The sequence below is a fragment of the Lacerta agilis genome, chromosome 3 (assembly GCF_009819535.1).
Source record: "Lacerta agilis isolate rLacAgi1 chromosome 3, rLacAgi1.pri, whole genome shotgun sequence".
Lineage (NCBI taxonomy): Eukaryota > Metazoa > Chordata > Lepidosauria > Squamata > Lacertidae > Lacerta > Lacerta agilis.
The window spans coordinates 89,763,075-89,777,472 of NC_046314.1; the positions used below are offsets into that span (position 1 = coordinate 89,763,075).

General features: G+C 41.8%; 1 protein-coding gene across 5 annotated transcripts in view; it reads right to left on the bottom strand.

Moving 5' to 3' along the window:
• Window positions 1-2,245: 2,245 nt before the first annotated feature.
• Window positions 2,246-14,398, bottom strand: part of MIA3 (MIA SH3 domain ER export factor 3) — a 37,447-nt gene continuing 25,294 nt past the window's right edge. For 2 of the 5 annotated variants that reach the window (XM_033144721.1, XM_033144722.1), the window contains 15 exons: window positions 10,955-11,077; window positions 10,739-10,841; window positions 10,209-10,264; window positions 9,652-9,742; window positions 8,695-8,833; window positions 7,765-7,866; window positions 7,625-7,685; window positions 7,494-7,529; window positions 7,282-7,349; window positions 6,317-6,414; window positions 6,093-6,215; window positions 5,007-5,083; window positions 4,777-4,848; window positions 3,723-3,864; window positions 2,246-3,119 (listed from right to left, as the gene is read on the bottom strand). In XM_033144721.1, coding sequence (XP_033000612.1) covers window positions 2,800-3,119; window positions 3,723-3,864; window positions 4,777-4,848; window positions 5,007-5,083; window positions 6,093-6,215; window positions 6,317-6,414; window positions 7,282-7,349; window positions 7,494-7,529; window positions 7,625-7,685; window positions 7,765-7,866; window positions 8,695-8,833; window positions 9,652-9,742; window positions 10,209-10,264; window positions 10,739-10,841; window positions 10,955-11,077 — 1,611 coding nt within the window. In that variant the 3' untranslated portion in view covers window positions 2,246-2,799. Of the gene's footprint in view, window positions 3,120-3,722; window positions 3,865-4,776; window positions 4,849-5,006; window positions 5,084-6,092; window positions 6,216-6,316; window positions 6,415-6,782; window positions 6,877-7,234; window positions 7,350-7,493; window positions 7,530-7,624; window positions 7,686-7,764; window positions 7,867-8,694; window positions 8,834-9,651; window positions 9,743-10,208; window positions 10,265-10,738; window positions 10,842-10,954; window positions 11,078-14,398 lie in introns of those variants that run through there. The other 3 variants (XM_033144724.1, XM_033144720.1, XM_033144723.1) reach the window with 2 other exon arrangements.

Genomic DNA, 14,398 nt, shown 5'->3' on the forward strand with positions numbered 1-14,398 from the left:
GATCATGGACTTGCATGGATACTTAACTAAGGGTGTGTGCATCAACTCTGTGGAGAGGCCAAATAATGAGACCAACTGGGGTGATAGCTATATGCTGTATAATCTCCATTTCTTACAGCCCTAGGCTCTGCAAGAAGTAGGGCTGTCCAAATGTTGCCTGAAGAGCTCTGGGCTGATCAGCAGAGGGTTTTTTTAAAAAACATTAAAAGCTTCATTTAATTTTTTTTTTTGAAAGAACCTATATTGCTCTGCTTTAACAGAAACAAACGGGGAGCTCTTCAGAAATCCACAGGCACCATTCATGTTATAAGGCCTTTTGGAGATCACAACCAACCATGGTGTTAGAGTGCAAAGGTTTTTAAAAAAACAAAAAACAAAAAATAGATGAGCAACACCACACCACTTAATGTAAAAAAAGAGTACTCCCCACCCCAGATTGTGGAATAAAATATATCCCTTTACTTCCCCTCCCCCTGCCTTATATTTATAATTTGGCAGGCCTAATCCTCTCTGGATTAATTACAGATCAAAGATGAGAATGCACAAAATGCTTTTTTAAAAGTGCAGATATATAGCAATACATCACTAAACTAGGTCACATGAGAGTCACAGCAGTCCTAACCGTATCTACTCTGAAGGAAATCCTACTGAATTAAGTGTTTGTTCCCAGTGAAGTGTTTTCACTTACCAGTACCTATTACTTGCTGCGCATTAACGAGTTACTGATCCATAAGAGGAACTATTTTCTTACAAGTTTACTCAAGAGCCTTGGTAAGCAAGGACCAGTTCTTTATTTGAGATGGCAAAGTCACATGCCCAGAGCTTGCTTATATATCTCCAAATCCTGCTACCGCCGGCTAGTTTACTTTCTAATGTAAAACTTGTTTTACCCAGCAGTAGTGGGGAAAGAAAAGCCACAGCTGGATTGTTTCTTCTTGTAGGCAGGCACATGACTTAAGTCTTAACACCAAGAACCATTCTGAAAATATTCTTAGTCAAGATGAGTAGTTCCTACTACAGTATGCTACCCAGCAAAAGTATTTTATTCGCCCCCAGAATGCCTTAAGTGATTATCACAAATGGAACTGTTCTTTGAAGTGTGAATTGTCTCTTTACATAATACTCAAGCATATTCTGATCCTTTAGAAAGCTTCCAAAAGACCAACATTAAATGATAAGAAAACATTGAAGCCTACTTTTAATGATGGGGATAATTCTCCTAGAAATGCCCTTTCATACATACCAGCACATTCATAGAAAGTTGTGTGTTGTACTCCAAAAAGGAAAGTTTGTATTTGTTTTAGAAGGGATTGAAGATTCTCCCTCAAGGGAAAGCAGCAGCCTATGGAAGCCTCTTTCCATGTGCTTCAAGTCTGGATTAAGTTTTGTTCACTCTTAAACCAATTGCACATTAAGATTACCATTCTAAACATCTGCATATTCAGCAGTAAGCCCCACTGAAGTCACTTCTGAGTAGACGTGTTTAGGGCTGGGTTGTATGGTAATCTTATCTGAGCTATCTTCTTGACTGATGTAGTTTTGAAACAAGATCTGGCCTACTACAGAGCCAAACATGACATGCAAAAAGTAGTGATCAAAATGAGCACAAGGGAAGGGTGAGCTTCCGAGCCCCACTTCAGCAGCCCTCTGTGCTAGCATCGCTAGAGAATCCTCAACAGTACTGCTCATGGAAGCTGCATCTGCCCAAAGACCCCACTGCAGCTCCACAGCCCATACTGCTCAGGAGAGTCAAATGACTCCAATGAAGCCAGCTGGGGCGGGGTAATGGAAGAAGTCCTAGGCAAGGAGCCACCAGCTCACATCCCCCTCAGATTCAACTCAAATGTGCTGTTTTATAACAATTGCCAAGTGATTTGATGTAAAATGGCACCATTTCAACTCATAATTTTTTGAGCCTGTGATTTAAGGAATCTGCACTCGACATGGGAAATTTGCTCCTTACCTGAATTTTCCCGGGCCGCAAGGGCTCTAAATTGCATTTTTTTGGTGTGCTTTATGTAGGCATGACACTGGGTGGTCGTCAACTAAGCTTTACTCGGCGTACGCCCACTGAAATCCATGGCTAAGTTAGGCCTATTAATTGCAATGGGTCTAAAACTTAGCTGAGTATCACCCACTAGCTGGAAGAGTTTGTTCTATCCTTTCATCTTAAGCTGTCTCATGACAAGTACTATTCATTACTGCAAAGGAAAATGGATTTGTACAAAATTCATTCTTTTAAATGTAGCAAAAAAAGAGAAAGATCTTGCTCACTTTATTAGTAGATTTGTCCTTCCAGTACAGAGTAGTTTGTTTCTGGTCTTTCATACCAGATAGTTTAAAAATATCTGCATTAGAATCCTTATGTAAACCACTTGTCTACAGTCACTGTAGGCTATATGTGAAGGGGTAGCATTTCTTACCAAAGGTATTTCCACAGGAAATGTTCAAATTATCATTTTGAAATCATTCACCAACTTATCACATAGGCTACATTAATTAAAAACTAACTGCACAGGTACTTTCATATATTGCACGTTGAGAGCTGCAGGTCAGCCACAGCTGTAGAAGCAGGCTTCAGGTTCATCACAGAAAAATTATATGTGCATCCCAAGAGGATGAACAAGTCCTCATTTAAAGGTGATCGAATGCGCGTTGCTAGAGAAATTATTTCTGCAAAGGAGGGGGGAAAAAAGCTACATAGAAACCAAGTCCAGAGGAGGAAAGAAGTGTTGGTTCTGAAGCCACTGAAATCTTCCCCACATGAAACGTGATGGAGATCAGTCCAGAAAACCAAAGTCATGGTTTCTCTTCAGCATGATGTGCAGAGTCCCGTGAGCTAGCTGGGGATGGGGGACCAGAAGGACCTCCTTGGTAGTTATTGGGTCCTGAAGGTGGCAAGTCTCTGGCAGGAGCAGGGGGGTAGTCCCTTAATCCTTGCGGAGGTAGCCGTGGAGGGCCTGAAGGATAATCTCTTGGGTATGGAGGCCGGAAAGGAGGAGGTCCGCGCTGATATACTCTCTGATCAGGAGGTGGTAGTGGACCATGTGGAAAGTCTCTCATTCCAAATGGAGGGGCAGGTGGATAGTCTCTTGGAAGAGGTGGAGGGGCTCCACGTACTGGAAGGAAAAGCAGTACAGTGAATTATTCACTGGCAGGAAGTACATACAGGCAATCTCCCCCCAGAAATTTGGCAGAAACTAAACAGCAGGCACAGAATCCCAAGTTTACCAACTTCCATTTTAAAGAAGCATATTTGAAGCCTTTATGCATGGCAGATAATGTGTGAACAGAAAACAAAATGTTCCACTTCTCAGAAGAGGAACCATCTGTATTTTGCATGCCTCTCTTGTCACTTCCAGTCCTTTTCCCACCTAGTTGCAACTGTGCTTTGCTATCAATAGAATCACCAAATCTATCAAGGCAATATTCAGATGAAATACTTCAGCCAAATATTCAAAGCAGGTTATGGCTCTCAAAATAGTATTGCTAACATTGCTCAGCTCTCACAAATTCACCATGAGGCACCCCTGCCCACTCACTCCTTGCTGCAAAGATAACTTTGTTCTGCAACAGGTTGTGAGAAAGATTCTTGAACCTGTAATGCCAATTCAATTTTACATCTATATATCTATATCTATATCTATATCTATATATCTATATATATATATATAGATATATATATATATATATAAAATAGCACAATGCAAAAACAACCATACCTAAGGGAAGAGGCCGAGGTCCATAGGGTAGCCGGGGTGGAAGTCCAACGCGAATTGGAGGTGGTGGTAAATGTCCAGCTGCTGGCGGTCCCATTACGGGGGGCCCTGGGTAAGGTGGTGGGACTTTAGGACCCATGTTAACCTGTGTAAGATAGAAAAGTTAGTCTTCTACTATATACACCAGTGAAATATAAAACTGATTTTCCACCCAAAATGTTAGTGTTTGAAAGCTATGTATTTTCAAACTCGTTTTCACTGCATACTACCAAACAGGGGTGAGGAATCTCAAGCCAGGAGACCAATTGCTGCCCTCCAGACCTCTCTAAATGAGCCTCAGACTAAACTCCTCCTTGCACAGCCTTTTCAGTGCCCATCAAGTGCTTTTGGCTGGTTAAGACTATGCCTGTTCCTTGCCTGAAAGGAGAATGTAGAGTCTTGTGTGTGTAGCAATCTTCAAATTTTGACTGGAATGTAGCCTGCTGTACAAAGGCAAGACTCTCATCCATTGCCCAACCTACTTTTGCCTCTGACTCCACCCATGATTGGGATGCAGACTGCACAAGGCAATGCTGCTCCTGAACTGAAAAAGGTTCCCCACCCCTGCTATGGAGATTTTCCTTTTCCTGAATATTCTGGCTATACAAAAAACAGGTTTTTCAACTAAGTTACAATCCTGAATATTTAGCCACCTAAAACCACCACCCCATGTAGTTAGTATTTCTTAAAGCATCAGCAAACCCAAACAAACAGTTAATAATTTAAACACAAAGAAATCCAGAAAGTACCCAAAGGATTTTAAAAAGCCTCCAATATCTACTATATTAGATTTCTAGAAAATAACTCAGGACCAAAGCATAGCTTTTACAAATGTTGTATATGTTAGCTGCCCCCAACAATGTATGCAACCTTAGGAAGTCAAGAAACCCCAGAAGAGTTGTAGCCTAAAATGAGTCTTGTGGGGCTCATTTTGTCATGCCGAGATATGAAGCATCATGCTCCTCTCCATCAAACCAGGGGAAAGCAAAAGCACCATTCCCAGCATCTTGGTACTCACTGCAGTTGCTTCAACAGATGAAGGTGGGGCAGTAGAAACACAGGGGGCTTCAGGCTCTTTGGGAGGGCTTGGCTTTATTCCCCCCCAGCAACATAAAGACAGTAAGATGATAGACAAAATAAGAACATGATATGTAAGAGGTGATGTGACCCACAGTGGGGTAACACACATGGTTCTTCCTAAAATGCCATCTCAGAATTTTTTTTTTAACCTCCCTGTCCCTTGCTTACCATTCCATCCACTACTGCAGCAGGAGATGATGTCCTTGGCCCACAGGTCATTAGGGATGCTACAGCAGGGCCAAGCTCTAAAGAGAAAGACCACATATTTTATACCGTTTTGAAAAGAAACACACTTTCTTAGTTGACCTGCCATCAGTATAGCTGCAGTCTCTGGTCTTAACCTGGAACAGAAATTCTTCTAGATAGTTCAGAATGTCTTCAGAAAGTCATAGCTTGGTGAGTTATTTCTGCAGCATTGTTTGGAGCAATGATGAGGAATCTGTGGACACCCACTTGTTGCTTGTCTACAACGTAGAGATCTTTTGTTCTTCTAAGTGGTATGTATGTTTTGTTATAAATTATTATTTCTCAATTTATATACCACTTACATGCCCTAATGGCTTCTAAGCACCAGCCAGCACAGCCAATGGTCAGACAGAATGAGAGTTGTAGCTCAGCAACATCTGGAGGAGCACATATTCCCTACTTCTGGTTTAGAGACCTGGACTATGCACTCCCTTCCTCCCTGAACAGTAACGTGTACAGTGGTTCGAGCAATGGACTAGGAACAGGGAGAACCAGTTTCAAACACTCACTCAAGCAGGAAGCTCATTGAGCAGCCTTAGCCAATGACTTTCAGCCTAAACTACCTCTCAGGTTTGAGAGGGTAAAAAGGGGGAGGGAGAAAACCTTGCACATCATTCTGAACTCCTTGGAGAAAGGGCAGAATGAAATTAGCATAGTACTGTGGCATTAAGGATTACTCCATTTACAAGTTATGCACATATGCTAGCAAAAAATAAGGTGCTTTATTTTCCTATTAAGGTCAACAGGACAGAAAGGGCTTAAAATTAACTGGATTATAACCCAACATCTTTAAACACAGTGTGCCATCCTGGCTAATTTAGGACTGCTTTGTTATTTCTACTATTTTCATTCTTAAACCAAAGAAGGAAAAGTGAGAGAATTTCGTAAAAATAAAAAATTGGCCCTTTATAAAAGTTTAAAGTGTTCAATGATAATAAAGTAGGCTTCTATAGCAAGACAACCCAAGGAAGGAAGAAAGAAAAAGGATTGATTTATTGTCATCTTCACCTCTTGAACCTTCTCTCGGATTGGCAGAAAGGGGCCGCCCAAGGGGTTCCATCATCAGCGGTGGGGAAGGAGCTCCCCCGCTCACAGGTGAGGGCCCAAAGGATCCATCTCGACTTAATGGACCTGTAATAAAGCATGGTCACTGGTGTCAACTTTTTATTTCCTTTCTGAAAGGTTAGGCTTGACATTTCAGATCCCTAGCAAAAGGTGAACAGAGCATTTACCTCTGCGAGGGGCTGCTTGATGGTCTGGTCGGCCTGCAGTTGGTTTCACAATTAGTGGTCTCTGAAGCGCAGCTATTTTCTGATCCATCTCTATTAATCTATTAAGAAAAGAAAATCGAAAGTTAATCTCAAAGTGCATTCATGCTTGTATGATATAGCAAAGAAGGAGGTGCGCCAGGTGGTTGGGGGAATTTTTTTTCAAGGAGGGGGCTGGGCTCCCCCAAAATCCTGTAGCCCCTGCTCCACTTCCTAATCCATGCTGATGTCATGTGGGGAAGAGGAGGTTGAGCACGGAGCCCTGCTCTGCACTCCCCATTCTCCACCTGGCACATGAGCGCCGGCATCACAGCAGCAGGATGCTTAAGCGTCTTAGTGTGGCGCGCGAGCGCTAGGTGGGGCAGGACATGTCACATGATGTGTAACATAACACATCACATGATGCACCCCCACAATGTGGGGGGCAAGTTGGCGCCTTTGCGCTGAAGGAATTTGCCATTAAATAATATGCACTTTCACCAAGAAACCTGCAGTTGTGAATAGCTTAGTATTAGTGGCAGTCTGGAGGAGACTATTGAGAGTCCCATGGACTGCAAGAAGATCAAACCTATCCATTCTCAAAGAAATCAGCCCTGAGTGCTCACTAGAAGGACAGATCCTGAAGTTGAGGATCCAGTACTTTGGCCACCTCATGAGAAGAGAAGACTCCCTGGAAAAGACCTTGATGTTGGGAAAGATGGAGGGCACAAAGAGAAGGGGACGACAGAGGATGAGATGGTTGGACAGTGTTCTTGAAGCTACTAACATGAGTTTGGCCAAACTGCAAGAGGCAGTGAAGGATAGGCGTGCCTGGCGTGCTCTGGTCCATGGGGTCATGAAGAGTCGGACACGACTGAACGACTGAACAACAAGTGGCAGTCTATAAAACCAAGCACCTTTTGCAGTTACCAAGTAGAGAACATACTTACTTGAGCCTTAAGTTGGAATTTTCCCTTTTTTCTTCAGCTAATGCCCTTTCTGCAGAACGTGCTATGAGCTGCAATATAAAAAAATAGTGAAAGTCACGTTCTGCTAGGAAAATACACATTAAAGGCTAATTACTAATGCTCTGCGAAAAGCATTAACTGCCCTGCTCAACCATATGAAAAGGTTTTTTTATATGCTTTAATAAAATCCTTACCCAATTCTCATGGGCCTTCTTCTCATGGATGTCAATCTTAAAACATTAAGGAAGAAAGGAAGAAAAGTTTATTTATTGGCTTATAACCTACACCTACTGCTTCAGAAAGATTTATTGGAATAGTATCACACCTGATTCTTGTACGATCGCTCTGTTTGTTGCAGTTCTTCAACAATTTCATCAATTCTCTTTCTGTCAAAGAATTTGAGAGATTACTTCTGCTCACTGTCTGAAAATATGAGACAATACATTCATCAATTGATCTATTTACTTGTATTTTTTCACGTCTTCAACTGCCAGGACTGCTTTTTCATCTGCAGCAGAGAGCTTCTGTTCCTTCTCTTGACGCTCGTACTCTTCTTGTGTCAACTTCCTAAAGCAGAATATTAGGTATATTTAACCCTCTGTGGCCAGACACATCCTGACAGCATTGGAAAAAGTTCTAAAGCTTTTGTATCACTCTTACACAACTCAATGTTTCAGGTAGTCCTCAACCATGACAAAATTGTCAATTAGCGTTTCAGTCTCTCCTTGATTCAATGGTGGGGTAAAAAAAAAAGTAAAAAATTATTTGAAGCCATGGGGATCAATTCTAGCCCTATTGGAATGGCTGAAAAAAACAGAAGCTGGGTATGTTTAGCCTGGAAAAGAGGAGATATGATAGCCATCTTCAAATATCTTAAGGGCTATCAAATGGCGGAGGGAACATGCTTGTTTTCTCAAGGCTATGGCTTCAAGTTACAAGAAAGGATATTCCAACTAAGCATTTTGAAAAACTTTCTGACGGCAAGAGCTGTTCAGCAGTGGAACAAACTCCCATGAGAGGTGGTGAACTCTCCTTCCTTGGAGTTTTTAAAGCAGACGTTGGATAGCCATCTGTCATGGATGCTGTAGCTGAGATTCCTGCATTGCAGGGGGTTGGACTAGATGACCCTTGGGTCCCTTCCAACCCTAAGATTCTATGGTTCTATGAAAGGTAAACAGAAAAAGAGCAAAATGTTATAGCTTACACAAGCTTTCCAGAACCTTATTCCTTCTAAATACTGCTGGACTACAATTCCTATCATCTCTTGACAACTGGCCATGCTGGCTGGGTTGATGAGAGGTCATCCAAAACATCTGAAGAGTGCCAGATTGGGGTAAACTGGTTTATACCATGTTTTGGCGTATTTTTGTCACCTTCAAAAAGCCCAGTACTTACTTCTGAAGTGCCATTTCCTTCTGCTGATAAAGCTCATTGAGAATCTCCACTTTCTGTTGTAGAGTTTTACATTCACTTTCTAGCTGAGATTTTGCTCTCTGCAAGGAACAAGAATCATGTTCCAGCTTCTTGATTTGCTCTGCAATAAGACAAACCTATTTAGTACAACATTTGTAAGAGCGAAGATAGGGTGACACAGAACATTCAATTGCTCAGGAAACAAGACAGTTTTCACTCCATGCTCTATGACAGAAGGAAAAACTGCAAATTTGGGTGGAAATAAGCTTCACACAGAGGCAGGCCAGTGACTTGGAAGAGGTCCCAACATAAAGAGGAGGACCGAAAGATAGGACCCTGAAGTAAGGAGGGTAGGTGGAAAGGGGCAGAAATAAGACCATGAATTAAGCAAAATGCAGTCTATCAAAGAAAGGGCTGTAAAGAAATTCCCCAGAGCTTAAGATAAGGAGACGCTGTAAGCACTAGGGGAGATAAGATAGCTTAAAGTAGTAGTCAGCAGCCAAAAAGCAGCAATCTGCAAACACAACAGGGAGTGGAAAAAGTGAAACTGGGCTAGACTATGCACAACTGTTCCCTTTTTCTAGGCCCTATGTTCTCTTGGCCTGAAGGAAATGAGCAGAGAAAGAATGTCTAGAAGGCTGATGAATACCAGGCAATGGGAAATGCAGTTGCTGGATCTAGAGCTGAGACTGTGAGAGGTCTAAGCGGTTGACTGTAGTCTCTACCGTCACCACATCATTACACACTGGCAAGGGAAGTATTAGGGACAAAAAGCAGGGTGAAGCAGATGGATTCATTGGCTGATTTGAACTAACCAAATAGCCCCAAGGTTTCTAGTCTATCAACGAATGGAAATGGGAACCCCCTTAACTGATGAGTTACTGCAGTGGTTTCTTTTAAAGAACTTGTCATTTCAAATTATATATTTGCTGAACACACCTTCCAACTCATGCCTTGCTGCTACTTCATCATTAAGTTTGGACCGCATGTGATCTCTTTCTTCTTCAATGATAGATAATGTTGTTTTTACCTGCAAAAAGGCAACAAATGGCCAGTGAAACAGTCTCCTGGAATACAAACTTGGGCCATATTGATTACACAAATCAATGTTTTCATGGGGTTACTTCATGTACCAAACTGCCCCAGATTCTCTCACAGCACCTTTGAGACCCACTATAACTAGTGGAATATAACTGGAGGTGTTTCAGATTTTTGTGAGCTTCTACACTATGGTGGGTAAGGGGAAGGGACATGGGTTCAATAGAATTTTGTATTTTGGGGCTCTGCTTGGACTCAGGTCTGAGGGAGAGTTATCTTTCAGCCTACCCAGTTTGTGTTATGTGAAATGGGTGTTTTGTGCTTGGGCATGTCCACACAGTATCCATTTTATGAATGTACATGCCCCCATGGCAGCAATTTTGTGAAACTGCTATGACACTTCAAGAATCCCAAATGTGCCCACTGGCCCAAAAAGATTGGAAGCATCTGTGTTATACCCTTGAAACATCCATCATCTGTTTAATCTGATTCTTCATCTTTTCATTCCTGGTATCTAGAAGGGAGAAAAATTATTTTCATTGTGTCTGTTTAAACAAAATTTTCAAAACCTGGCAAGAGGAAATCTCCATAGATAATTTTTTACAGGTGTACAGTTGAAAGCAACGCATTTCAACATGAAGCAGGAAAAGATTTCAATTATAGGAATTAAAAGCTACTGGTGTTCACGATTGACTCAAGAAAGGGCAGATCACAATGGCAATCCAATCCAGTTATTTATCTGATGAATTGCTCACATTATAGATATAATTCAGAGTTGAGAAATTTACTTCTCAGTGACAAAGCCAGTATATTAGATGAACATCACCTTAATTTCTGGTCTTTTGTATTAGGAGTATTTGTTCCTATTTGACACATAACAGATGTTAATTATTCACTGTTGTGTACATTGCCCCTAGGAGACTTCAGCTATTGCTTCCTCAAGATTAGCTGCTTGAATGGTCTAACAGGTTATCTAAGATTTTAGTACCTGAGAGCTCTCCATTGGCCAGATCATTTCCATCATCCCTCTTGCCTTCTGACTCAGATTCTGCATCAAGCTGTTTCAGCTGCATAATGCAGTTAGTCAAAACCTAAAGCAGCAGCAAAAAGCCAAATTTTAAGCTATAGGACCACAACATTAGGTGTAGTAGTTCAATCACAGAGTCATGAACACAGAAGAAAGTTGTTCTTCAAGAGAGCTTACTTCAATTTCATTTTCTTTATAGGCAAGTGCTTCTTCCATATCATTCTGTGATTTCTGATACAACTTGATCTGTTCGCTGAGCTCACTGTGCCTCTCACTCCAGCCTTCTGCTTGTTGCAGCAGCTGAAAGAACACAAGTACAATATTAACAATATTACTGGGATGACATACATCATGTAACTCAGGCCACCAGGTTTTAAAACTACACCAGAGTGGCTAGATATGTCCAAGTTAAAGTTGTGCCAAAACAAAAAAGAGCATGCCACCCATTAAAAAATAATGCTGGCTCATAATGAGGGGAGGTACAGGCAAAAGAATGATCATCTGCAGCCATCTGCACATGCACAAAATCCTTTAAAATGAAAGCACAGCTTTAACTGATATATTTAGATATCATCTTATAATAAAAGCAGAAAACAAGAGGGGTGGGTGGATTGCACAGAGGATCAGCATTTTAATATTCTCCCTGGAGCAATAACATTTCTAAAGCTGCCATAAGGCACCCACCAGATACATAAAGGCATCCAGGATGGGATTCATCTAACCATAACATGCATCTTCAGCATCTGTCTAACCATCTATATTTCCTTTAGAATTCATTGTTGAACATTTCCACCTTCTCCAATTTTTCATTATACTGAGGAAGTATATTATAAGTATATTGTATATTGTATATAGTATATTCCCTTGCCTCAAATGACCTCAGTACTGCCACTGCTGCCCATCAGTGTCACCAAGGGGAGACTTGCCTTCATCATAGGCTGAGCACAATCTAGCTGTTCATTCCCACTCCACTGTGTCAGAGAACCATAGAGAGTTCCCCAAACCAGATGGGGACATCATTTTGGGTGAGAATTTTTTTCTGTAAGCTACTCTTGAGAGCTTCTCAGGAATATAAATGAAGATGTAGGAATTCTATACGAGTTAAATATTATAGCTGGCAGCTCCTATGGTGGGGTTTCCTAACCACTTATTTCCCCACAATTGTGCATTCATGTTTCACTTCTACCAAGGTTCCATCTTCTCTAGCTCCAATATCATCAATGTAACAAACGTTAACAGAACATGGCTGTTGCCAGAAGTCATGGGAAGAGAAGGTCTGATAACTATACAGCTATGGTAATTTCTTCAACAGTCTATGAATCATCAACTAAGGAAGTTTGACCTGGACTTCTCATCAGCTTTCCTTTTTTCTCTCTCAAGGTCAAAAAGTATTACTTGTTCAATGTCCTTTCACCATGTCACTTATGTTCTGGCATCATATGGATGTAACTTTAAGTTAGGAAGACACTGAAGAGCATGGCCAGAAATGACCTTCCGGACACTACGAATCTGCACAGGAAGAACATTGAGCATGGCTGCGGGGGTGGGGTGGGCAGCTGTTCTTGCCAGTCTCAGGAACTAGAGGCACCATCATCAGGTTTCATTCTCTCACAGAGCAATGAAAATCAGCCTCCTAGCATTAGGGTTCCAGACTGTCTTTGCAATGACCAGCTTTAAACAGGACACCAAGTATAATTCACTGTAAAGAACTGTACTTGTGATATAAGCAAAGGATTTAATAAAAGAAAGTGTGGAGTTCGATATGATCAAATACAGTGCTTTTTTCTTTAAAAAATGTTTAGGGATACTCTCATTTTGACTCAAGAAAATCACCATTTTATAGTTCAAATCGGGGGAAATAAATACAATAAATGGACAAAGGTTCAAAGATTCACAAAATGTTTAGGGGTATGCGTACCCCAGAAAAAAAGCACTGGTCAAATATATCTAGGGTCAAATACATCTACAAAGACTGCTGCTGCTCCTTAGCTTCTGTGCACAGATGGGGACGTAAAACAATACCATCTCAGCTAACGGATAAGCATGGCACTTGCATTACAGATATAAAGTATTCTTTTTGCTGAGAATCTCCAAAGAAATTCACCATCCCTGATTGCAACAATCCATTAGCTTAGGGTTGGACAATGTGTATTCCAGAGGCCGGATGAAACCTTCAGCCAGTTTTATGTGCCCAGAGTTATCAGACTCTTGTTCCTTCCCTTCCCTATTCTTGCATTCCTCCCACATTGTTCTGCTAAAGGAGGAAAATATTAAGCAATGCCTTTATGATGGCAACAGAACTGGCAAAAGATGTTCCCAATATTGCTTTTCCAAGGAAAAATATTAAAAATGGCTTTTACTAAATAAGGAACCATCCCTTGAAATGAGTTACACAAGCCTGGCCTGCCCACCATTTATTTTGGTTTTGCCCAATGCCGTCAGGAAGCACTCAATAGAAAAAAGGTTCCCCCATCCCTGCTTTAGCTCCAGGGGGTCAACTGCTTCCCCTAGAGTTTGCTACACTCACAGCAGCATCTAGCTATCTTCATTGTCCTTGGTCTCCTTCCCCAGTGCTGCCCAGCTACTGCCCAATCCCTGACTGCACGAGACCAATAGTGGATCCAACAGTCAAGAAGGTGGTTTCTGCATATGCTGTAGAGGGAAGTGAGGGCCAGATGGGGCTTATTAAGCTGAGAAGGTAGCCCATCTAGGAGAAGGAAAACCCTGAGCCTAAACTTCTGTTGTCTTGTGGGATATCTTCAGAAGAAAATGCTAAGGAGTAAACCCTACACAAATCCTGAGCAGAGTCACTAAGATGGTTGGATTGCTGACCTTTAAAGCCGTAAACGGCCTCAGTCCTGTATACCTGAAGGAGCGTCTCCACCCCCATCATTCAGCCCGGACACTGAGATCCAGTGCCGAGGGCCTTCTGGCGGTTCCCTCACTGCGAGAAGCAAAGCTACAGGGAACCAGGCAGAGGGCCTTCTCGGTAGTGGCGCCCGCCCTGTGGAACGCCCTCCCATCACAGGTCAAGGAAATAAACAACTACCTGACATTCAGAAAATACCTGAAGGCAGCCCTTTTTATGGAAGTTTTTAATGTGTGATATTTTTGTATTTGATTTCTGTTGGAAGCCGCCCAGAGTGGCTGGGGAAATCCAGCCAGATGGGTGGGATACAAATAATAAATATTATTATTATTATTATTATTATTATTATTATTATTATTACGCCTTGTACGCCTCCTTCTGGCATCTCCAGCCAAGCTGGTGCCAAACATATTGCTCTGCTCTCCTTTGGACCACATCAGTGAGGCAGAAAGGGGGGTCTTGTTGTCTAGATCAGGGGTGGCCAACTTCCAAGAGACTGTGATCTACTCACAGAGTTAAAAACTGGCTGTGATCTACCCCCTTTTGGGGGGGGGGGTTCTGGTCAAAGTTGTTGAGTGAGCTTTTTTTTTAGGAAGGAAAGCCCTGTTTTGGGGGGTTCACGTAAAAGTTGTTGAGCTTCTTTAGGGAAGAGGAATATGACGTTGAGGGTTTATTTTTAAGGAAGGAAAGCCCTGTTTTTGGTGGTTCAGGTCATTTTAGGGGTGCAGGGCAAAGATGTTGAGATTTTTTTA